At 39.2% G+C, this 26,501-nt stretch overlaps 1 protein-coding gene across 1 annotated transcript; it reads right to left on the reverse strand.

The window, feature by feature from the left end:
• Positions 1-1,330: 1,330 nt before the first annotated feature.
• Positions 1,331-22,349, reverse strand: LARP7 (La ribonucleoprotein domain family, member 7). The gene is made up of 12 exons (XM_009870877.1): positions 22,142-22,349; positions 20,667-20,767; positions 20,473-20,556; positions 17,536-17,700; positions 16,942-17,050; positions 15,236-15,610; positions 14,176-14,305; positions 11,446-11,603; positions 10,461-10,579; positions 7,945-8,104; positions 5,592-5,683; positions 1,331-1,444 (listed from the first exon to the last, which is right to left on the reverse strand). Exons 1-12 carry the CDS (start codon positions 22,347-22,349, stop codon positions 1,367-1,369), a joined length of 1,779 nt encoding a protein of 592 aa, XP_009869179.1. The 3' UTR covers positions 1,331-1,366.
• Between the last annotated feature and the right edge of the window lie 4,152 nt (positions 22,350-26,501).

Consider the following 26,501-nt stretch of genomic DNA (forward strand, 5'->3'; position numbering starts at 1 on the left):
CCTTTATCTAGAATTTAATCTATTTATTTGGGTTATCTTGACCGGGGTGATGCTCTCCCAGCCCAGGAGAGGGACGCCGTCTGCTGGTGGCTCAGATGAGGAGCCAAGTCTGGGGGGAGCAAAGGATGGAGCCTACAGACCGTGCAAGGAAAAAAAAAAGCAAGCTGAGGATTATTATTATTATTTTGCATCACTTAAAATACTTCTACTGCTCCAGTCATCTGACAGCAGAGAAATTAAAAGCGTTAACTGATCTTGCCAGCGAAATCTAGAGCCGCAAAAACGCCCACAAGTGTCACCGACGGCTTCTTTTAAAAGACTCTGATGATATTTTAAGAATATATCAGAGTGGACTCGGATGATATTTTCGGAATGTAGCCCTAGTTTCAAAATAACCTGTTCGTCCTTCTATTTATAAGCAAGTTTCACACTTGTATAAACCAACATGTTAGTGTCTTACTTGCACTGCAGAAAAAGAATCCGCTCAAGTAGCTCACAAACATGAATTTATCTTGACATGAATGGAGAGAGCTTTAACAGCAGACTCAGTTGTACCTAAATTCCACCTTTTCAGTTTAGCTTTTTCAATTTTTAAATCTTGCCAGTCTAAAAATACTTTAAAGAGCATCAAGATCACCATCTTAACTTGTGAACTACCCGACTTTCGCACTTATCTGCAAGTGAGAATTACTCCTGGAGCTAGAGTAACCAGGTGTAACAGAGGGTCTCCTATTTCTTCACCTGAAGATTTAAAAAAAAAAAAGTCTAAATTCAGTTTAATGTGCACTTGATGAAGGTAAATTTTCTTCCACACTTCTCAGCGACAGATTTCCTGCTTTAAAATAAATGCAAGATTATATAGTCCTTCCACTGTGTTTTTTTAAGCCTGATGGATTAAACGGGCCTAGAGAGGTTTATCATTAATTTATCAGATTTATTATTTATAGTGTCGGAAAGCAGCCCCAAGAATTAAGAGATGCACAGCTGAAAATTTCTCAAGTTATTTTATTTCATAACCTAGTGTATAAAATTTCAACATACAAAAAGAAAAAAACACCCCACAAAATGAAAAAAAAAAAACACCAAAACCACCCGAAAGTGAACCAAAGCAAGATCATGTTACATTTTTTTCACAAAGCTTTACCTAAAGGCTCAGAAGCAGTAAACATTCAGCCTACTGAAATCGGCATTTCAGAACAATCTTCGTACTTTTAAAGTCTGCAGAATTATGAATCAAAATGGACCAAGTTTTGATGGCTTCTTAAAAACAGTTTAGTTGCTTTAAGTGGTGTTTGTGGGGTTGGTTTGGTTTTTTTTTTTAAAATATCCAGTTCATTTTCAAGATGACGATCAGTCTTGGTTAGTCTTAGTCTTCAGTGAAGTGAATATGTTTTCTTGTTTGTTGACTCTTTTCAAGTCTCATTCTTTCAGCTTTAGCAATCAACTGCAAACAGGAAAAAGGTAGAAAATATTAGAGGAAAATTACACCATTATGATTTAAACTCAGTCATGAATATTATTCGCTGATTTATCAAAGTTCACAAGAAAAAGCTGATCTTTGAGCAGCTCAGCTAACCTGTACAACTGAGCAAAACATAAAATAAAATTAAAGTGACCCTAACATAATTTATTGCAGCTCAGAACTATCAAAAATATTAAGGTATCTCTTCAGTCTCTGGACAGTGCAGCCACATTGAACCTGAACTTTTTCCCAACGTGGTTGAAGAGAACAAAACTATAACTTCAAAAATACCAACAGTAAGTTAAAAAAAAACCCCAACATGTTTTTTACTGGATTCATGCTGTTACTAATATAACAAGGTCAGACTGTAACATAAAAACAAAACAAAACTCCAACCCCTTGGGATATTGTGTCATTTCCTACACTCAGCAAAGAAACCAAACCACTAAAATCCCGATGGGGACCATCCCTCAGGCTGGGCATAAGGCAAAGCTCCCAGCACCAGCCTGCTGAGAATTCATCTCCAGACCTAACGGTGCGGTTTGGAGGAACAGTGACACGAGGAATCCCTCAGCCAACCCCGTCTGACCAGGGATTCGTTTGTTTTCAGTCACATTTTAGGGAGATCACTAAAGTTACCAAGGTACCTGGCTAGCGGAGACAACACCAAACAAGCTGGTGCTTGTTAATTATTTTTTTTCCTGGATTTAAAAAGCATCACACGAAAAAGAAATTATTTCCTTTCTCCTCATATGTGACTGTGGTAACAGCTATGTCCTGCACCTCGTACACACTGTGTAAGTGCCCGGCCCGCTGCCCCGGGGAGGAGGGCACTCCAAGCCGCTGATGTTGCCTGGACGCATTGCTTGCTGGGCTGCAATATAATTCGGTGCAGGACCACAGTTTGACTGGAACATCTCCCTGCACCCTTCAACATGCCTCTTGTCTGCAACCCTTAACGTGTTCTCACCGTAGGTTCTGGGAGCTTTCTCAAGCGTTCACCTGCAATAAAGCTGATCTTAAAAATCTAACTGATCTAACAGCTACTTTTACTCGCTAGTATCTGAAAAACGGATTAAGAGAGTTCAAGTGAGGAGCACAGGGGCTCTTTGCTTCAACACACAGGCTGGAGAACCTCCAAAAGCTCCAAGATGAGAACCACTCAGTTCGAACCAGTGAGAGCTTCTATACCAGAACCTCGGAACTTGCGAGGGGCCTCAAGGATGCCCCTTTTCCACTCACTGATCCAGTACCAGCAACTACTTCCGAGCAGAAAATTACTCTTGTCTGCAGAAAAGGGTAGCTGGCCCTTCCACAGATACCTTATTTGTGCTCAGGGGTGGGACCTCTCCCCCCGGGCAACCAGCCAGGGAACTGGTCAGTCCTGCCAGGACACAGCCCCCCCCACCCCAGGATAATCACCAGAGAATAGTGTGGGCTGTGCCCAGGCATTCCCACTACCCTCCTTTCCCATATATTGTGCAAATTATTCCGCCCTTCACAAATACCCTCTTCTCACTTGCTCACCAAATGCCTTTCACTTGTATCACCAACTCCCACCCTCCTCTTGCTCTGCCGTGGAAGGGGAAGGTGTGAGCAGGGTTCAGGCAGCACCTCCCTCCAGAAAAGACCAGTAGCCAAGAGGGAAGAAGCTTGCCAGGCACTCAGGGCCTTTGCTTTGTGAATAAAAGACATTAATCAATCCGGAGTGTTGCAAGCTAGAGACTGATGGCTTTCGGTCTGCATAAACTGGCAATGCCCTAAAGAAACAGCTCTGGCAAGAAAGGGTTTGAAAAAAAAAAAAAAAAATCACTAAATCACTAAGGTGGTTGAATCACACAGCTGAAAAACGGACTAAATTGAGGCACAAGTTTGAAAGGGGCAGCAGAGACCACGAATGACCAGGTCTGGGGAAGAAGCCCAACATTGAACACTTTTTTTTACAAAACTCCGAAAGATGGCCAGGCATTCATCACAAGTTCAGGGGAACCTGGCATATAGAGTCTCTTTGGACATTTCATTTATTCCAAGAACTATGCCAGAGAGAGTAAAATCTCTACCACTTTTTTTTTTTGAGGAGGAGGAAAGGTATTACCCCAGAAAGTGACACTGACCTCTCTGCAGCTATATAGCTTGCATAAATGTAACTTTAAAGGCTACACTCAGGCACTAATTGAAAGAAAGTACAAGATGTTGACTTGAAATATAAAAGAGCTAATAGGCAAGTGCTCATCTTCAAAGAGAGATCTTGTAAGGAATTTTAAAATCTTGAACAGAAAAGATCTTTACAAGAGAGATACACTAATGCATACTCAGATGTACATGTTTAATTGTAGTAATTTCATTCCTTGCCGTTATTGTGACCTTCAGAGAAGCCAATTTGTTAGTACTTCGGAAGAATTTTCAATAAAAACGTTAAAATGAATATTAACGAACCGAGAACAAAAATAATTTGTCTTATTATCAGTTTGTATTTTTAGAATACAGACTGTAAAAAAGTCAGAAAAGGGTTAAGAGCTATTGACTGCAGCGAGACATTCTTTTCCTGATGTTTTGCTTAAGAGTGTTAGCATTTAAATAGTACTCACTAAGCTTTGAAGTTAACACCTCCCAGTGCTGCAAGGTGATGGGTAAGGGGGAGGAGGGGGTATTTGCACCCTCGCCGCTGCTATTGTTAGGCAGAACTGAGACAGTTTATATTTGCAAGCCTCCATGAGGTACGTTACTGGCCAATTTACACCAGTTTGGTCAACAAACACCAATCTTCAAAAGATGAAGCAAAGAAACTTGAGAACAGGGCACATACAGTCCCAAGGAAAGTCACAAGGTGCCACTGGCCCCTTTTGTTTAAAAAAAGTAAAACCAGAATTAAAAAAAAAACCCAAACCACAACTGGCAGCTGTACAGTTTTCACATTCCCTCAGTGCTTATATCCAAGAATAACGGCGAGAGCCAATGCCATTTTTATGCGTTTAAGAAAACCGAATCAGTCATATGGGGAATTTTTTTTATGCACACCTTTCTTCACAAGAACATCTGCCTAGAGAATCTCTGAAAGCACACGCAGACCAACAAGATGATACACGCAAAACACGCCTTGTACAAGGCAATAGGTTGACCCGTACAATTGCTGTTCCTCTGGGTCAATGTAATATTTATTTTCAATTGCATACGGAACAACTTGGCAATTTTCGGAGCTGTGTGCATCACCGGAGCATCTAGGAAACAAAAAGTCTCCAGCGTCACCGGCAAATACTTAAGGTCAGATAATTTGGAAGTTTTGCAAGCGACAGCAGAAAGATTCAGGCTAAAGCCAATTCAGAAGCCTTATCTGCAATGTCCGTGCTGTAAAACCCAGCAATAAAACGTCTGTGAAACACTCTTTGGCTCCTCTCTGTCAGGTAAAGCATCTGACTGGCTTAATCAAGAAGTCTGCATGCCTGGAAGGACCTTCCGGGGCAGGCGCGGAGGCTGCAGCCTGCCAAGTTCATCGCAACACTCGCTCCACGCTGTGGCCTGACGGTCGCACCAAGGTCAAGGCTGGGAGGGAATTTCCCTAGACGTGAGGCAGTTTTGGTCTGGAAGCTGTGCCAGGGGCAGTCAGATTTGTCAGGATCACAACCCGAGCACACTGGTGTGTAGACTGTTTACGACACGAGCAGGGCAGCAGCAGCATTCACCAAAGGACAGAAGTGCACACTGAAAAACCATATATAGCAGATTCAGAAAGAAACCATTTTCTTGCTCGTACTGCAGCATTCAGACTAAAACACCAGACTTCTTCACACCAGAGCAAATCAAGACTGCTTGACTTTTTAATGAGCTCATCCAGACAGGCTTTTAAAGAAAATCCAGATTTCCAAATTAACTTCAGGCTGTTAGTCAAGGAGATGGCTTTCTCTGACTGTCACCATAAAGACAAGCCTTGCATTTGGCAACTGGACCAAGGCAGCCACCCATTCTCTGTTTTGTGGCCGTAAAACCCTGCTGCAAAGTCAGCAGACAGTGATTTAGCTGGATTAAATACAGAGCCAAACGTTAAAGTATCAAGAAATGTAGACCTAAACAGAAACAGAATCATATTTTCAACCGTGACTGTACAGGGGAAAAAAAAGGACTTGCAGATTACCTTCTCAGTACCTCGCTTCTTTTCTCGAGGCTGGTTCAGTTTAGCTTGTCTGTCCACCAGAATCTTCTGCCAGTAACGCTGTTCATGATCACCTTGAAAAACAAATGAACATCACAGCATACAAATAAAAGTATTGAATACAAATGGATGCGGTGTTTTCCGACTGTGATGGGAAAGAATCTTTTCTAAGTAAGGGAAATGCATGTGAAAATACTTGTATGGAAACTTAACAAGTATTTTGCCATGAGTCTTAAATTTCCTAGCTGGAGAAGTCAGAGAGCATTGCAGCACCTGACCAACACATGCCAAAATGAACAAAAGAATGAAAAACTCTGTTAGAAGAAGCTTAAAAGCTCACACCGAGGTGTCTCTTCTGTATGAGCTGGAAAAGATCTGAAACAATTTTATTAACTTGAGGACTCGGGTTGCCAATTTTTCCCAAGCAAGGAATTTTACCAACTTAACAAGGACTGAGGAAATAGGCAAACACCACTCTCCACATGTAATTAGCAGAAGGAGCTCAGCTTTAGTTGACATTACACCACAGCACTTGGGAGCCCTTTGACTTACTCAACCTCTAACTCATTTAAAACCACTATCAAATAGGGGGAAAAAAATACTGTAAGAATGAATGAGATGATTTTGTTTTACTGTTAGAAGCAAGCTCCTGGGACTTCACAGACAGTTGGGAATATTTGAACATGTGGCTAATACGAAAGGAAGCAAGCTAGTAGGTTTTTTCAGCAGCATTTTTCAGCAGCTGTTTCTGCAGCAAGCAGTAGTTTGCCACTGTTTTCTCTGGTTCGTGCTGTACCTAACACGACGGAAATTTGTGAGGTAATGTTGTATAGTCTCAAGGGAAATGTTCGGTTGCAGGGGGAGTTTCCAAGAGATCTTGGCAAGGACTGACACCTAAGTTACAGAATTCATAATTTTGAGAACCAATCCTGCATACATTTTAACAGCATTAATTATACATTCAATCACAGTAACATCTAAACAGCACCATGGATGTTTCCTACCTTGCCAACCAAAGACATTCACTCCAAGTCAAGCCCTAAAAAGTAAAATACTACTGGGAAAACTTGAGTCCCCGCAGTAGGGAGCAGTCAAGATTCTTTCCTTATACTCTCTCACCTTATGCCACCAAGAAAAGCTGAAATCCTTACTGAGTCACTTCTGCATTCTTCAGGAGCCTTTCCATTCTCATTTCAATGAACCAGTTTAAAAAAAAAAAAATCTTAAGCCTATGAATGGAGCACTCCTACAATGTTGTACTTACTCCTAATCTACTATTACTCTCTTTTATATAGGGATACAAAACCAGAGACAAATACACACCAAGCACACAGCCGTAAAAGCTGCATTTCAGGTTGTTTCTGGATCTCTGGGCACTCTGGAGACAAATCTATCTTCAACTGACATTAGCAGCATTTAGTGAGTTTCAAACTTTGATTGTGTTTGATATTATCATCAAAGGGCTTCCAGTACAGCTCTTACCTTCTGCAACCCTCAACTGACATTTACGGACACCTCCATCCCGCCCCTGTGTAAGGATCTGTGCAGGGGTGCAGTAACATATTTCAGTACCCAGATGAGAAAATCTCATCTGGATTGCTTTATCTGGGATTTTTTTCAGCATTTAGGATGTGAAGTACAAGTCTAGAATTTAAGTTTTATGAACATACTAACAAAGTGTGAGAGACTTCTCCTCTTCCTCTTTCTATCCCTCGCTTCGATGAAGAGGTTTCTGTACACTGGGAAGGCTTAACCAATCTAATACAAGACACCAATTTTAAACAAAAGAGTAATTTCAGAAAAAAAAAACCCCAAACATTAGGATAAAGTTCTAAAGTAAGCCAGTAAAAAAGGCATTACTTGGGCATAAGTTAATCAACTTCCTGAAAAAAAAAAAAATTACAAGGCAAGTGTTAAATCTAAGTGTATCCATGCTATTAGATCCTCGTTCTGTTAATTCAAACGAGTATTTTAAAAAAAAAAATCTTCACTTCAAATTCTTTTGCATCATCAGAAAGTTACAATCATAAAGCTGAAAAGTAAACTAAGTTCTGTAGTCCACTGCTACTAACCGACATAACTTAATGTCAAAACAACAGAATTAAAGTTATGAAGGTAAGCAAAATAGCTTTTTTGCTCTTAACAGTGGCATAAACCCCCTTACTGTTTTATCAATTTCCCTAGAAGAGCAACATGAGAAGACTCACAGGAAAAAAAAAAAATTGCAGTTTTTTACCCAAGATATCTAAATATATCCAATAAAGCTCCCCCACTACAGAATCCTTTTCACAGCACTTAAGTCTTCTGCTGCAGTACCATTAAAAAAAGCACTTACCAGTGAGAACTTCGAATTTCCAGCTGTTTTTGATCTGTATTTCTTTGTATGATTTCACGACATTCTGTGCATCCTCAGGAGTTTTAAAACGGACGTGACATTCTGTGTCTCCCTCCAGCATGTCGACATAAGCAACGTCGGCCAGCACTGCCAAAGCATCCTGTCAAAACAGACCATACTCCAGACATAGAAAAAACACAGTAACATTGACTTCTGGACCATTTCTAGATAACTGACATTCTCAAAAAGGTCATGAGGTAGAAAGCCCTAAGTGAACTTGTTCATTTAATCAATTAATATCTCATTAAATGTTTTTGAATTCATATTTTTCCTAAGAAGGTTATAACTCAATTCCAATTTATGACTCTACAACATCTATTTATCTGTCATTCTGCCCACCAAGAACAACTGAAAGCAATAAATCCTCAATATGTCCTATTTTTGCATAAGAATCCTTTCACTAATGGAGCACTAGTAATTATCCATTTATTTCAATACTGTATTTGTATAGGCTTTAAAAAAAAAATTATGTGCGCTAACACTGATGTGTGTTGGTCCAACAGAAAGATCTGAGACATGAAACAAATAAAAGCAAGTTCGCTCGTGGCAGATAATTTGAGAAAGGAGTCGTAGCAAGCCCATCCTTCCTATCTTTAGGAAGTGACCTCGGCCTGAAAGTTTTCACTGACGGCTGAAGGGAGAAGCCAGACATGCTCTTTCAGATGAAGCATTTGACTTGTATTACCTGCTGTTAGGGAAATTAACTCAGAGCACACATTCCTAGGCAATTTTGCTCACAGCAGGCCTCTCGCATAAGATGCTTCTATTCAAGAACTTCTTTTAACCCTCCACTACCAAGGAGAGCCTTCAAACAAAACAAAAATTAAGTGCCAGCACTGCTGAGATGATTTGAGAGCCACCCAAAGCTACCTTCCCCTCTTAATTCTGGTTTCTCAACGTCACGCTTACACAGAAAATTACAGGAGTTGGCTCACGTTATAATCTGAGAAGTGTCTTAGTAGCAAAATACAGAAGTAAAAAAATTAAAAGTTGAAAATAATACTGTAACTACTCTGCAAACACTTTGCCAGTGGGTGGAAGTAATTAAGCCCATCACACAACTAGAAATACAGATCAATTCTGGAAGTTTATTAATGAATAAAACCCTGGAATCCTTTGGGGCTGTGTTGGCTGCAGCTCTGACAGTCCAGGAGTACAGGAATTGACAGAAATCACAGACACAGTAGCAAGAGCCAAGACCAACCCAATGTTTTCCTGCTTTGCTTTCACAAAACATTAGCTTTCCCTGAAACACTTTCCTAAACCAAAACCGCAAATACCAAACTAAGTTCTTATTCAGCTATTGTGGGAACAGGAACCTCACCTCCTGACAAAATTAACACGGGAAAGGTGAGTGACAACTGCTCCATTCCCTGGGTGCCTCCAGCACTCCGACAGCTGCCGACAAATGTACCTGAGGCCGATAAGACTGACTGAATTGGAACCCTACCAACAGCTGGTTTGCAGGGAGAGATGTCTTGCTTCGATTTAGGCACACACTAAACCTCACCCCCGTGCAAGCAGGCAGTGACTTGAGATGGATTGCTGTTAGGAACACAGGTAGCCCGACAAGGCATCTCAGCACTCGCTTTTTGAACCATTCTCTTGTTGTCTGAAGTGGCCTGGATATTTATTCCAACGCGACTTAAAGCTGTTCGAGTTCTTTCCAGTTGTTATTTATCCAGAAGATGAATTTGTGAAAGAAAATGTCTTGTGTCACATGAGTGGAAAATGAAGTATCTGGAAAAAGGCTGGGTTTTTTTTCCTTTGGAAAACTTGGAATACTTTTAATATAGTCAACAGTAAAAATGCTTTTTGTCAAATAAAATAGTATACTTAACATAGGTAACTTCGATAACACAACATGAAGTGAAAGTTGAGATAAAAGAGCTATTTAAATACAGGAGAAAAAAAATTACTGGACAACATGTACTGCTGTCACCTTCAGTGAACTAGAGTTTTTATAATTGTTAATTCATCACAAAAAAAAAAAAAAAGGAGGCATTGTATTCTCAGCAGAGAGAATTTTCTTGGCTCCAAATTCCTGTTCCTACTAAAAATCCCAAATACACTCTTACAGAATTCCTGCTAGGAGTTGTGCCACAATACAGAGCACTGCATCCACTTCATCTTCCCTTTTCCAACTCCAAAGAACTACTCATCCTCCAGAGCACTGTTTATTTTTGCCATTATTTTCATTATAAACTTGACATTGCTTCAAGCACTCTAAAGGCTATTTTTTGCTTCCCACCATCCTCTTTACTCTATTTTGCCGTTGTAAAATCTGCCATTAACTGGTACTAGAGAAGAATCTGTACACAGCTACTGGCCAAACAAAACAAAAAAAAAGAAAACAAGGCAGTAAGACTTGCTTAAATGGCATTCCATATTCAAACATTTCGGGGGCACTGTAAGAGGAAAGGCTAACAGCTACCCTGAGGTTACAAAGGCATTACCTTGATCTGCTTCCTGCCCGGCAGGGGCTCCGTGCTAATGATCTTCACAATTACTCCACTCACAAACTGCGGCCCCATTGTGTTCGCCTTGACAGGAGGACCAGAATCTTCACTGGTGGCTGGGCAATTTGAAAACGGGGGAAGAAAAAAATAATTCAAAATTACAGTTACTACTCTGACACACCAAAGATGCTCTGAAAGCAGATAAGCAATGTGATGCACACAAATTAAACAAAGGGCAAAAACTGCTACCGCACATTGTCTTTTTTGGGTCTTTTTTTGCAAATCTAGGATCAAGAGTGTTCACAATATCACACCGCTTCAGGAAAAGACCCTTAGATAAGTTTCTACAGCTAACGGGGTTGTTTTACATTTTATATTCTATTGATTACCATTAATAGTTGAACTCTCAGTTCTACAGTGATTAAATATAGGCAGACAAGCATAAAAATGTCCGTATTGCTTAGTGAAGTACGGAAGAACCGGCGCAAAAAAGAACAATTCTATCTCTGAAGATTGTACAAATTTAACTGAGAGGACAAAATTACACAGGTACTCTTAACCATAAAGCAAATAAAAGCCAACTGCAAACTAGTTTTTTAATCCCTTAGCTGGAGCTGCAGGTACAGTTAAACCTAAGCAAAACAGGCCCAAGTTCCAGCACAAAAAAAGCTGACTCTTGATTCACCTCTCTGAGGCGTCCATAATCACAATGACCCAAGAAAATCCTTAACCTTAAGAAATTAAATGCTAAAAATACGCTAAAATTAGTCACTCAGGCTTTAGTTACAAAATAACTTAGTCCTAAATGTATCTAAATAAGGTGTGTTTGCTCTTAATATTCAGCATTGAGAGAAAGTATCAACATTAGAGAAAATACAGCGATTTTGCAGTGTTTCTGGAGGTCCAGTGTAATTAATCACTTAATGTCAGTGTACTAGAATCATAAAGAAAACAAGAAAAAACACATGACAAACTGGATTACATTTGTAATTTTCAGACTGAGGGTTTTTCTGTGCACAGGATTGCGCTTCCATCTCTCCCGCAGGCTCCAGTTTGATTTGAGACATTGTCTTCTTTAAGGAGGCCATACTGGCTTTTTGAAGGGCCAAATATTCTTGCTTCAAATCCATCCATTCAGTCCTGGAAGGGGCAGAGGGAGAGGATGTCAGTTGTAAACAAAAATATAATGTTTCAGAACTCAGTGATAACTTGAGTCAAAACAAAGAGCTCAGACTGAACTTGAGGAGCAGCACAGACTGTTCGTACCATCAGAAATCTCCCTGCACTTGAGTCAAATCAAGCCTTGTCAACATCTGCTTTTTTTAAAAAATATTTTCCTTCAGTTTCTAACATTGCAGGCAAGTTCAACCTATCACTCAAGCAGAGTGATTCCCGAATTTGTTGTACATATTCACAAAACATATACAATAGCTTGGTAAACTGTTTGCTACCGGGACTACACAAAGCCAAGGCACTAAATTCAGAGTTAATTCAGAGACAGTGAACTCTGAATTCACTGAATTAGTTCAGTGAACCCGCTCCTGTGTTACTATATTAAGAATGAGTCATTTAGATTCTAGAAAACAAAAAAATCATTGATGGAAAATCAACAACTGGTTAAACTCACCAGAAAAACCTACCGAGATAAGAACATTCCTTGCTATTCAAATGCATTTTGGTTAAAAAATACCACCACATGGAAGCAATTTATATATTTACATACATTTAACATGGAGATGTTTCTGCAAACAGCTAGAGCTTTGCTCCCCAGAAACACAATGCCTATAGTGCCACTGTGAGAACGACTCATTGTTACCCTAATCTGTGCTATCAAACAAGCTGATAGAGGATTTTTAAAGAGGAGGATATCTTGCGGTAATGGTTTTAGCTGTTAACATTGACAACTGTATACTTCAAAAAAGCATCCAGACTCACCCAGGATCATACATTCTCAGCAGAGCAAAGGCATTAAAATAACAAAAGAGCCACGTAATGATTCTTCCAGATAAAAAGGCGACACCATTCCACAGCAAGGTATGGTATAAATACAAGCTCAAGGAGGGACTTGGTGTAAAGTTGACTCCAGGAAGAGAAGACCATGCGGATGCAGTCAGGCAAGTATCTGCAATGCTTATGCTCTTTTCAAACTTGTATTTTTTTTTCTCCCTATCCCACTCTGCTACGGTTTACTCAAATTGAAAACTCTTTCTCTGTATTCGATGCAGTGCTCTGAGAACGTCGCTGGAAGAGAACAAACGCCATTGCCAAGTCCTGGAGTTTTTTTTTGTGGACCCCTTTTACTTTAACATGGAGGTGCTTTCTGTGATTTAAAAAAAGTAAGTGCTTCCATGTTTTAGTAGAGGTGAATCCTGATCGCAATCCTGAAACACCATCCGGGATATTTGGATTTTTTTTTGCCTACACTTCAGCCTCAAGATTTTTCAATTCAGGAAAAATCAAGAAATTGTGCTGTACGCAGCTGAAGGCATCCTCCAAGCAGAACTAAAAGCCACGTTGCTGGCGAATATTATGGTTTTTTTCACTGGCATGCATGTTTTAAAATATTTAAAGGAATTTTTCATTTTTAAAAGGACTACCTTTGCTTTAACATGGAGGTACCTGCTGCCTATAAAAGTAAGTGCTTCCATGTTTCAGTGGCGGTGGATCCTCAACTTCTTGAACGCAATTTCTAGAAAGTGGGTACAGCTTAAAAGCCTACTGACAGTAATGTATATATACATTAAAAATGTGTTTTTATTGTTACATCGTATATTGTTTCTTTAAGGACCCCCACAACTTAAATGTGGAATGTACTTGCTTGAACCTGAATAGTAAGTGCTTCCATGTTTTAGTGGTGGTGAATCCTTTCGTTCTCAGCTGAAAATACTCCCCTCCTCCTCCGAGATATATCGAAACTGATATTAAGAGGCCTGCGTGTTAAGATAAAGTGTAATTTTGCTATCATGGTATGGCACAACGTGGCAAGGACCCCCACTACTTTAACATGGAGGTACTTGCTGGATGCCTAAAAAAGTAAGTGCTTCCATGTTTTAGTTGTGGTGATTCCTAAGAGCCCAAAACATAAAAAGAAATATGGAATATTTTTGTTAGAACTGACTAACCAAGTGTAAATGAGTGATTTGTAGCTGCAATTCCAGGTGATATTTTAACCTTTTCCAGCCACAGGCTAATACTGTTGCTAATATGCAACTCTGTTATATAGAAATTGGAATTGCACTTTAGCAATGGTGATGGACTGTGAGACATAACAAGGATTCAAGTAGCCTGGATTGTGAAATCAGTTGTATACGAGCCTGCTAAGCAATAAAAATTAACTCAAGCACGTGAAAACCTCTGCTTCGGAAAAAGTGAAACTTGACAATTCACATCTCCGCATTCTCGTAAGAGTTTCCATATTAAAGTTGTTAGAAAAAGTCAATAAATTAAAGTTTATTAGCTAAAATTTAAAAATACATACTGAAGTTGCCTGAAAATTGAATAAATTAAATGCAACAAGCTTGTGGGAGTGTTTTTTTCCTTGGGTATTTTAAAAATGGTTTTAACAAGCTGGACCACTACTGAGAAAAATTCAGTTGGCTCCGTGAAACCATGGAAAATTGAATAAGCTACAAAAAGGTATGCTGCAAATAAATAAATGCTCCCCCATCCCCCAGATACAGTAAACAAGTTTGGGTTATGGTTCATAACCTACTTGGAGAGTACTCTGAGCGGAATGACTTCTTCACCCATTTTGTGTCTTTCCTTGTGTTTTTTCTTGTGTTTCCTTTTGGATTTTGAAAGGGATGTGTCTTTTTTGTCTTTGTCATCTTCTGCCGAAATGTCTACATTAAAAAGTAGAAAAATGTTTAAACACTGCCAAAATTCCCATAAAATAACACCTTTTTTTATTCAACTGAATTAAACCCTTGCATGAAAAACATCTTTCTACCCATTTCTATTCCACTTTCTCAACTACTTGAGTTTAGCCTTTAATCACGCATTCGTGTTAACCCAAATGAGATTTCAATGCCGTTTTTAATCTCGTCTATTGCTTTTTTTTTTTTCTTATCTCACATAAGAAACAGGGATCATCAGCTTTTTTGCCCTTTGTAGTTTAATCTTGTTTACCTACATTCTTGGACTGCCACCATTTGCCTACACTGACTATTTAATCCATACTTTTTACTTCAGTGAAGTTCTTTGGATATTAACTAACCCATTTGTGAACCAGTTTTACTTCTGAGATTTACCAGCTTCAGTGTTGAAAAGGTCTGGCTTACTCTCCATGTAGTTTATCTCCTTGCACAGACTCATCACCAGGTTTAAATTTAACCCCACATATTCCTAAACTGACTGCCACTATATCAACTTTTTTTTCACCTAGTGACCCAAGCCCAACTTTATTTTACTAAGATAAAAACTGCACTGCCTCAATCTTTCACCAGCACTGGAAAGGTTTTACTCCACAATCTTTAATCTAAATAAATGTATTGCACAGTGCACCAGCTACGTTTTTTGTGCCTTTCCAGGCACATTCTAACTACTTTCCTCCCCCTTTCCTCACTCTTCCCTTCTAGTACACTAACATTCCTATTGACTGAACTTGGGCCACTACAATACAATTTCAGCAGTTCCTTTAACCCAATCTTTTAACCTCATTTAGACTCTTCCCTCGTTACCGAGCCTGCCGTCTGTAATCTGTACAAGACAGACATCAAATGTGATGCGTGCCTATAAATTAAAATATTTAAAAGACATGGAACAAACTGTACCATTGGAATCCTTTGGAGCTTCTGTTGCTTCCTCCTTTACAGAACGAACTTCATCCTTTTGAAAGGATTTCTTGACTTTTAAGGTTGATGTCTCGCCATCTCCCGAGCTGGTTCTTTTTCTCTTGGCCAGTCTGCTTTCCCAAGGCACCTCTGAGCTTTCTGTTCTGTCCCATTTTCTTTTCTCTCTCTTTGAGGGCTGCCGGTGAGTCTCCGTTCCCTCCATTTGTGAACACTCTGATGAAGTCCTATGTCGTTTTGATTTGGATACATGCCCTGTTGTAGTGTTCGTGTTCGATTCCTTTGTCTCTACAGCTGCCTGTACGTTGCTCTCTTTCTTGATTTTGGATTTCTTTTTTTTCTTCTTTTTCTTCTCTTCTGTATTAAAAATACAATATTTAACACTGCCAATTATTAAAAACCAGATTAGATTACCTGACCTAAGTAAACAATCACGATCCTGTGAGTCATGATAATCTGGGATGTTCAATGAAACGCCCATCCTGGCGCTCTCTGACTACTGGAGAGATATAATACATTGTCCCCAAGTTTTTCCTAGGGTTTTTCTGCAGAAGAGGGGAAAAAAGCCTAAACCCTACAGATAAGCCTCTCAGTCTCACAAGGTGAGAAAGACCTCTGGTCACAAGGGCTGCTTGACTACAGGAGTCCTGAAGTACTTGCTCTCAAATTGTAAAGAAAGAGGCCAGATTTCTTTGCTTCTCCTCAACACATGCACTTCTGTTAAAGAATATAAACTAAACCCATCCAAATATAATTCTTTTTTCTCAATACTGTCTACTTGCTTCGAAGTTGTCATATGCAGAGTGCAATATAAAGCAGTACAGAGTATCTTAAGTGGGCTTAAAATACAGTTTAAAGAGCATGTTTTATCTAAGAAATTTACTTTTTTGTCCTAATAGTTAGTAGTAACTTTGCTACACTAGTAAAAGCAAGGAGTAACATGATTCACATGCTTATAAAAATGATAGGAAGATGCCTGAAGTCTAGGCAATTTACATCAGCAAGGAAAACATTTCAGTGATCACAAGTCCAACAAAACCCTGTGGTGCTGGCTTTGTAAGCTGTAGCAAAGGGTCTTTACTGGAAACATGCTCAGATTTGAATACTTTTTTTCAGGATTCTTTTTTTCAGCAATATTCTCCAAGCCTTTGCAAGTAATTATCAATTCTGTAAAGTGGAATTGTAAACACATCGTAAAAAGTTCATTCTGCTACAGACCACTCCACCACTCTGCTCCAACAGCACAAGGTCCAACGTGGAACATTAACTTTCAGCAGACAGAATACAATCACAAGGTCTGCTCTGAAATATGCCATATTCCCTTCAACACTAAATACTTTTAAAACAATCTGGCTCAAATTCATCTTTTGTCAATGCTAAATGCTTCCATAACAATTTACTGAACAGTCTGAAAGCTGCTCTGTGAGCCTCACAATGACTAATGGTGGTAGATGGCAACAGAGGGAAAAAGACATCAATCCTTTACCAAGCAGCAAAACAAAAAGGAAGAAATTCACTAAGTTTAGTTTTACACTTCCATTCTTAAGCCTTCATCAGCCAAACAGTAACATGCCTTTTTTTTTTTATGAAGTTTTAACTGCAATAACACATCAGTTCATAATTCTCTGTTCAGAAGCTGAGACATAAACCAGTTTGTTTCTTGATCCCAGTAACTTAATAATACTTACCTACTACAGTGCTGTTACTTGTGTTCAGAGCAGGAATAGGCTTACTCTTCACTGTTTTGGGGAAAATCCCAGGTTTCCGTGGTGCTTCTTCTGGTGGATTATTCAAAAACTTAAAAAAAAATCCACATAAAAGTTTTAAAGAACTGACCACTCAATTTAAAACCAGCAGTCCTCTATTTCTTCCAAACATATGTAGCCCCTCCTGATCCAGGGATATACATCATTCCTTCAGTATTTCCAATGTCATGGCAAGTTTTGTGGGTTTACTTTAAGTGCAGAACTTATTTGATCTCCCATTATTAGTGGGGGATCTTTAGGCACCTGTTACCATTCTGATATGGAACCGTAACTGTTCTGAAACTCTCTAATCACATCTAAATACAGAAAATTAGGGGTAACTGTCATTGCCTGATGACATGGAGAGGTTCAGAGGCAGGAGACAGGAACTTAACTCCTGCCAAATGAGGTTTTTAAAGTACGATATTTTAGGAATATTATGGTTTATAAGCAGGTGAATCAGGAAAGACTCTACCATCCACATCAGAAAGTGATGATCGAAAAGAAAGTTAACAAACTAGAGGCACCATTACTTACCTCAATAGCTTTCTCTGCTTGCTCTTTAGTTTCAAATTCAACAAAAGCAAATCCCTTTGGATCCCCAGTACTTTTATATCGGGGTATACTGACATAAACCACGTTACCACACTTCCCAAACACCCGCTCAATCCAACTGTGATTGACATTTTTGGGAAGCAGCTCCTAAAAAAAAAAGTTAATTTTCTTACTATTGTATTACCATTACATCAGATGGTTTAGTATATCTTTTAATTAAAAAGTAGTCAAGAAAAAATACATTTAATTTTTACGGGATTTTTTCCTATTTCAGTAAGTACTCTTGTTGAAAGGTCATAGTGCTCAGGCAATGAGAACACTGATCCGAAAATGGGCCTGTAATATTACAACAAATACTTCACATATCTTATTGAGATATTTACCTCCTTCTTGTGACTGAGAAAAGGACCTCACCAGCACCTGCATCTTTGCAACATGAAATACCTTTGTAAACTGAAGACCTTCAAGCAAACATAATCCTGTATCGTCTCAAACTGTACAGTGCAAAGCACAAGGAATATTGATTTTTTTAAATGTTACTAATCTAGATTAATTCAGGATGAATTCTTACAGATCACTCAAGAATCACTCCTCAAATTGCTAAATTCCTACTGGGAGCTGCCTTTTTAAAGCCTAGCAGTTAGCACTTAAGGCCTGCTTGATCAAATGCAGCATAAAGTTTTAGCCACCTTCTTACATGCTAAAACTGATTTTTATTTCTATAAAATCCTTAACAGAGCAACACACTTCAGCAGGTTGCAGACACGTTCCCCTTCACCAACCACAGAGACGTTTCATCATATCAATTTCTAAAGATACCCAGCTGAACACTTCAAAACACAACCTGCATATTCCTGCCTAAACAAAGGCAAGTCAGCAAATTATTTTCATGGCAAGTTACTACACTAAAAGTTGTTCCTTTTAGGAAAACATCCAGGTAGAAAGCTATTTTTGCATGAATCCTGAGAAAAAAAAAATCTTTCATTTTGGTTTGCTATAAAATTGAAATTCCAGTTAAATGCATATTAAAAAAGTCACTAACCGACACGTAAGCTTCCTGTAAACAGATTGCAAAAACATACAAAGTAATGAAGTCACTTTTCCTTCAAGAAACTCATCTTTAAGTCTCAAATCTCAGTTCAGAAATGAGGCTCTGACTTCCTACACAAATTCAGAAAACATACTACCATTGGAGACAATCCTTCACAGCAGAGGTATTATCTGAAATCTTTGTATTAATCCAACCCAGAAATTTATTTTTGTTTACTCCTGAATGAAACAAAATGTACCAACATTTGGGCTACTTCTGCTCCCCCCCTACAATGTAACAGTCATTTAACATGGCTTAACACTTCTGTAAATGCAGGATAACAACTTGATACTTCATACACTAGTTTTCAGCACAGAAAAAAAACCATCTTGTTTTCGTACGAGAAGATAATGAGTTCCTACATATTTTCTAAATAAGGTCTCTAAGAATTCAGTGACTTAACACATTAGCTACCTATTTTAGTCTTAAAGAAACACTGTAAATTAAAACAAATTATGAACTTAAGCTGAGCACAGGCTATGTAGCTCATTAAGTTAAGAACACCTTTTCCAAAAATGGTGTAGAAAAAGTATTTGAAAGTTCTAAGCAATCTTTGCAATCATGTTAAGGAAACACTAGGATTAGCACATTGAACTTAAAAAGACTGAGAATCTTTTCTGGGCTTTTGTTCAAGAATGGAACTATCAGAGTATTGCAGCTTCTCTTTATCTGGATGGGCTGGCATTTGGAGCATGACTATTAATGTGTCTTGCACGCAGAAAGCTTTGTGCCTGCCTGAAATTATTAATTCAGCTGCTAACAGCTACAGGTAAATACCCAAACTGACATTAGTCATAAAAAGCTTTCTTCAGAGACAAAGGGAATTCCACACTGGCTTCAACTGTACCGAAAAAACAACACACAGAATTTTAAATGAGTGACAACTCAACCATCAGATCTTTTTCCGCCAATTAAGTGGCTCAACAGTATGACAATAACTGTTTCACTCTGACACACGTCAAACATCACGGCAGAATGCAGAGTTTTTCCAGCGGCACAGGTATTTCTCATTTCAGTATCGAGGTAGCCACCAGACAGCATGCTATAGGAGGATGACTTAGGTTTTTCAAAGGCCCCTAAAAGTAAGTCCAGCTCGTTTAGGTGCATTCTGCCTTTAAAAAAAATGGTGTTTGTGTTGCAACATCAGATGCATCTGCAGTAACAGATTTTGTAAGTACATTGTCCTTTAGAAACTACCCCTGATCTTGCAAGTTCAGCCAGATCCCCGTTGATAAAAGTAGTTACTCTAAAGCTTTGACCGCATTAACATAATGTACAAGTATTCCCGGGTACCAGTGTTTCTCCTCTACAACATTAAAAAAGTCAAAGCAGTAACAGCTACATGACAGCGCATCTTTTCTTACCGGCAGCTGAAGCAGCTATTTGCTTGGCATTTAAAATAATTTAAGGGCACCAAAGAGACTCCTTCCTTGCCACAGTGACGACTGGATTCATTTATTTCCCTTACGTACACCTCACAAGCAAAAGCAGCCAAGCTTCTAATCCCCATAAAACTATGGGGCTGGTTTTGTTCTCAATAAAGTAAATAATACTACACAATTAAATCATCACAGACAACAGAGAGTAGGTTTTATAAAGTATTAAAAGCAAGAAAGTTTAAAAGTTTCCGCAGGTGGAAATAAAACATTCTGCCCAACAGGAAACATATAAAAGTACCACCTTACCACATAGACAGTACGACTGTCCACATCCTTTGGTTGTTCGCCCAACGGCTGGCGCCTTCTTTATAAAGAATTAAAAGCAAGAAAGTTTAAAAGTGGAAATAAAACATTCTGCCCAACAGGAAACATATAAAAGTACCACCTTACCACATAGACAGTACGACTGTCCACATCCTTTGGTTGTTCGCCCAACGGCTGGCGCCTTCGGATTCTAGTTCCTTCCAAATCCAACTATAAATAACAAGAAATGAACAAGTATTTTTAGTAAGATTATTGCCTACTTGAGTACTGTCATTATTACCGCAGTATCAGCAAATAAAACCCAGTGAAACGTTACATACCTCTACAACAGATGAGCTTTTAACTGCTCGAGCTATCAATTTTCCATCTGTCGTCAATTTTTTCATTTTGTTGAAAGATACAAGAAGTGATATGTCAACATCTAGGGATAAAAAGGTGGAAATGTTGAAATCAGGGTAATCTAGAAAGAAGTCTTGTGCGCTAGTGTGACATTAAGACTCAGCTAGTTTTTTTTAAAACAATGTGCAAGTGCTAAGTGCAGCATGGAGCCATGTTGTCAAGAATTTGCAGAAAACTTTTCCCATCAAAATTTAAGTTTCAACTAAGCCTATATTTCATTTTCTTTTGTGCCAACCTTTATCAGACGAATTTTGTTCTTTCACCTCCCCAACTGATAACTATTGTCTTAGAAAAGAAAGGAAGAAAAACCCCTTTCTGATGTAGCTTTACAAGACAAAAACAATTTGCATTGAAAACATGCCTCTCCTTCAAGCACTCAATTAAGTGTTTAACTCAGCCTTCCCAACACAAAAGAGACTCTGCTTGCACTTCAGATGCAATCAGTCATGCTGCTAAAACCTTGACAGAAAAAAAAAAACAGTATTCATCTTAATTTAAAAAATAAAAATTAAGACATCCAAGTTCTAATATCTCTTCGACGTGAAGGCCCTTTTTTAAAACCGGCTTGAAGTTCAATGTAATTGAGGACCAAGCAGTTAAAAGGTCGACTTTTCACACAACTCGAACAGACTAAAAACGATTTACGGTTCAAATAATTACAGGCTCCGTAATAAAACAAAAATAAGTAAACACTTGTGGAAACTGCCTTTTTTTTTACGGAGAAGGAGCACCTCTCTGTACGCACACGCCAAAGTCCCAATCTATTTGGCACTGAACAAATACACAGAAAGCTGATTTACCACACATGTACTCTCTGTTAAAGCATAAGCATACCAGTCACTGCAGCTAAGGTGCAAATTAATTTTTCTTCAGGAGCTAGTTAATAGTTTCCATTTCCTACTCTGAAGTCAAAAGAACAATGCCAACACATTGTCTGAAGAGACCTGAAACAGCCCTAGATGCAAAAACCCTATTTCTCACATATCACACTTGTGCAGAAAACACCCAAAAAAGGTAGATACACCTAACTGAAAATCCCAAGGTTTAAAATTTCTGCATATATCTACCCTACAAGTACTGTAGCTCTGACAGTAACACAACTTCTGTTTGTTTCTTCTAAAACTCAAGAAAACCAGGTCTCGGTCATTTCTACGCTGGTACATGCATCTAACTTATCGCAGTAAAAGAAGGAAAAAGAGGAACACTTAAAAGTTTTCCAAACTAGTACCAAACTTAGCCTCCTCAACTAATCCTAATGCTGGTTTCCAGCACAGAAGTACAGTTTTGCCCAGAAGCAGACACACACCTCAAAATAATCTGTAACTGTCACCAGCAATATAATGAAGAAGAAAGTTAAACATAGCTGTTTACTGATATATCGTTAATATAAACTTACACCCATCTCTGGACTTTTCTATTTGTTCTCGAAGAAATCTGTCTTTGTGGAGATTAACATCACCAAACCAGAAATCCACTTGTTTCGCTATATCTGCGAGCACCTGTTTAACCCTTGACCTCTTCTTTTTCTCTCTCTCCTTTTTCTGTTCAGTGCTTTCTTCTTCCATGGCTTTGTCTCTCGCAGCTTCAGCCTCCATTCCTGTCATTCTGTCAATTGAAAGTTAAATATAACCTTTGAGAAAAATTAAGATAGTCTCATTTCAAGGAGTAAACATTCTTGTTTTTGCTTACGTAAAAAACTTGAAGCATGCCCTGTGAGACTATGTGACATTCATTATTTGCAGTGTAGAAAAACACAAAGCACACAGAAGATGAGGAAAATCAGGTCACACAATAACTGTGAAGACTAAGCTGGCTCTCAGCACCTAGTACTGTCCCTGAGCCACAGAGATTCATGAGAAGAAAGTTAGTACAAAATCCCAGGCTTTTCCTTTTAAATTTGTTAATTCAGAATGCCCTGTGAACAGTCTGGCATCCTCATTAGCCATCTATCAGCAGCTTCTGAATTTCAGCAACGGTCATGGGATTCACAGTTCCAAATGCTTTCCCGAGTTATCAGAGAAGCAGTGTTATTAAAAATACATACATGTGCAGGTCACAAAATGTGTTTTAATAATATATAATTTCTCTCTTAGTGGAAAAGCAAGCTATTTGCTAAAGAGAGCCTACTAAACCTCAATCTAAAAAAGCAGGCCATTTTTCTCCCAATAAACACATTTTCTCAAACTTAAAAAAAAAAAGACAGAAACAGTTTGTTCTCCACTCCCCACAGCTCCCAGTACAAGCCATTAGAAAGAATACACAAAAAGCCTAGAGCATTATACACTCCAGAAATCACCCTTTTATGAAGAAAGCAGAGGGGGTGAAAGAAAAAAAAGGGGAAAAAAGGATGAAAAACTGGGTTAACAAGATCTATGAAAGGCCTGGCCAAAGAACCGTGCGCAGCAGGCACATATCTTAAATCCAGAGGTTGCAAACAGGTTACTCTGACACAGCACAGCTGAAGGGTTTGCCGCAAAAATTCTCCAATAGAGAAACATTTACTAAGCCTTACAAACACAACACAGAGATATTCTTAAACACGAAGCTGATATTCATGGCACATCTGGTGAAAATAAAGTTTGGTTTTCAAAAAGGACTTTGGAACACCAAAACCCCAGGAATGAACAGGAATTCACAATTTTAGAGTTCTAGCCCATTCTCACTTGCAAGTCCCTGCGTCAATCAGAACTACACTGAAACAGTAATTTTTTTCCCCTTTCTTTCACTAGGGCGTTTTAATCAACCATGACCGATTTTAATCGCAAACCAAACTGTGTCAGAACCTCAGAATCAGGCCCCTAGAAATTAGCAATTAACTACAAGGAATGGACTTGAACGTAACAACATGAACCTTGAAAAATATAAAACCTTTTAAAGGCATCAAGTAACGGGTTTTTTTGTTCACATTCCAATTAGCTGTAGCTAGTCAGTCCTCCTTGAAAACTGCCAGTCACCACAGTACTCCATTTTACACAGCAAAATAAAGCAATACTGCCAAAAGCAGACAGCTTTTTGAAAATGAAATTAACACAAAAATTCCAGTAATTAATGTAGCCATCACCATATGAAAGGTTTCTCAACTCTCTGCCAAGGCAACATTGATCCAACTTGAGCACAGCCCTCAGGGAGGAAGCGCACCTCTACCACAGGATGAGAAAAATGGAAATGGACTTCAAATTATTGTGCAAATCAGCCGGATATCAGTGTGTCTGCCTGCTGTGAGCTCAACACTCAAGAGAGTGAAAGGTCAAAGATTACCTTGACAAGATAAGCCAGGTAAAACTGAAGCAGAAGTTCAAGCTCCATTCAAGCCCTTCAGTGAGATATTTATATGTATGATGAACAGAACAACATACTAAGCTCAGGGTAAAGCATCATTATGGGATACTTTTAGTATTACACGACCACATTGACATATAATTAATGCAGCTCATGGACAGCAAAACCTTTTTTTCAAAAGCCATCTAAGCGTTTTGTGCATTTTTGAATCGCTGAGCCTTGGGACTTCCCTTCCCAAGAGAGAGATTCTCAGTCAAGCTTAAACAAAAACAGCTGCAAGCTGTATTCTGGGCTCCCCCCTCACCCCCCACTTCCTGCTACTTGCTTCAGAAAAGAATCTTTGAGAAAATTACTTTGGAGGAGCTTGGGACTACAGAGTCAGAGCCAACATCAGCTCTGAATCTGTAATCAGAAATACTCATACCTGAAACAACACTAGATGAAAACTCAGGATTTAAGAAAATACTGTTTAGAAGTGAGCACGTCAAAAACTCATAATACTTCCTTTTTTTTATTTTTGGTTGTGTTCATTCATGGTTACTCTTGCACACCACAAGGTAGGCTGCAATGACAAGGTATAAGATGGTGTTTTTGCTGACTTGCCAGCTCCTAAACTGCAGGCCTCACAGCTGCAAGCTCGATTCTGATAAATAATTAAAATTAGAAGAAAGTAAAAGCAGTGTCAGAATTTCACTGTGAGAGCAAAACAGCCACTACCCCTCAGTTCTTCTCAAAAGAAATAAAAATCAGTGTCTTGATGTGTGAGTGTGAAACCAGGAGGAGGGATCTCAAAAAAAAGGCCAAAATAATGTGTATCGAAATAATATAGGTCTACACAAATCATCAATATGTTATTTCTATTTTTTCAAAGGAAAACAGTAAACACATGGGTTCTAACATGCACATAGTCAAGTTCTAAACCCCAACATCTACTGTTAGAAAGGTGTGGAAAAAAACATAATACAACTTAAGTGCAATCAGGGGTCTGGAAGAAATGGGGCTGCAGCTAAAAAATTCCTTTATCCTTCTATATCAAACACTGAAGCAAATTCTTTCTTGCTTTCCACATTTTAAATACCAAAATCAGGCACAGGCTGGGGGAGGAGAAGAAAGAAACATTCAGAATGGCTTTTACGCTCTCAAAACATTTTCATATAGTCAAAAGCAAACTTTCTGGACACCTACTCCAAAAGAAATGCAAGTATACAACAAACTTGAATCTACTTCCCAAAACACATTCTGTAATCCACCTTGAGTGGTTTTACTCCAAAACACACACACAGGCAGAACCGCAGCAATTTAATTTCACGTGCTTCCTTGTAACTTCACTCTGCCAAACGCCAGCTACGAAAAGGCAGAAGGAAACACAAGAGTGCTGCCAGCATGGGGACCAGCACAATTTTCTAAACCTCGCAAAGAACTTCCTGATTTTTCCCTCGTTTTAAGCAATGAAACCTACATTTGATGCATTCGAGAGATGTCACTGAACTAGTGAGCTCACACACAGAAAAGACTTTGCTTCCACATGGCAGTCATGGGTGTTAATGCCATTAACTGACATAGGCAGGCCCCGCTGTGTCAGTCCCATCATGCTCACCCTTTCCTCTGTCACCACAAGAGGCAAAAACTGGGTTTTTAACAAAATGCAAGCAGATTAAGGCTATTACTAGGCAGATTCAACTACATGAATCAACAGCTCAGTGACACAAAAAGGGCAGCCCAGCTCTTACTTGACTTGCTACACAGTCCTCCCTCAGAGGATCTCACCCTCTGGTAAGCCAGCTCCACTATTGTCACCAGAAAAGTTGCTCTTTCCTGTTCTTTCCCTGCTTTATGAGGGAAGGAGCAGAATAAATAGCAGAACTGATGTGGGCAAGTAGCAGGAGTAAGCACTTGGAAGCAGGATAGAGGCGAGTACAAAGAGCGAGGTGTTCTGCTGCGCTAACTGCAGGTGCTCCCAGACTGGCTCAGAATCTCACCTTCTTTACCTTTCAGAGGACAGTAACACAGCAAAACATCAAATTTCTAGCCTAGAGTTAGTCTTTGCAGGTGCAGCAACTGCCTAAATCCCAACTGGCAAGAAGGCCGCCCCCCACCAGTTGCACAGGTACTGACTGCTGTGCTTCCTCAGGACTCATAGATAAAAATATTAAGCCAAAATCAAAGGCAGACGTCCCCCACGTTCCTCCCCCTCAGAATGGGGCCCTCTGCTCCAACATGAGCTGTCGGATATGAAACTGGAGAACCCCATCCAAGCCCTCACTACCGCCTATGCTTCACCTAGAGGCAAAGTCACCACAGAAGCCCAGGGAGACGCCGAGCGAGCAGAGAAAAGCGCCTCACAAATAGGGAGAAACGAACATCATCAGGAAAAGATGCCCGATAAAAGAGTACGGAAGGAGCGGAGGAACGTTGCAATGGACACCAGGGCACGAATCAGTGGAACGAGCAGCGGTACCGGCCGGCGACACACGCCG

This window comes from Apaloderma vittatum, unplaced genomic scaffold (assembly GCF_000703405.1).
Source record: "Apaloderma vittatum isolate BGI_N311 unplaced genomic scaffold, ASM70340v1 scaffold12516, whole genome shotgun sequence".
In the NCBI taxonomy this organism is placed as follows: Eukaryota; Metazoa; Chordata; class Aves; order Trogoniformes; family Trogonidae; genus Apaloderma; species Apaloderma vittatum.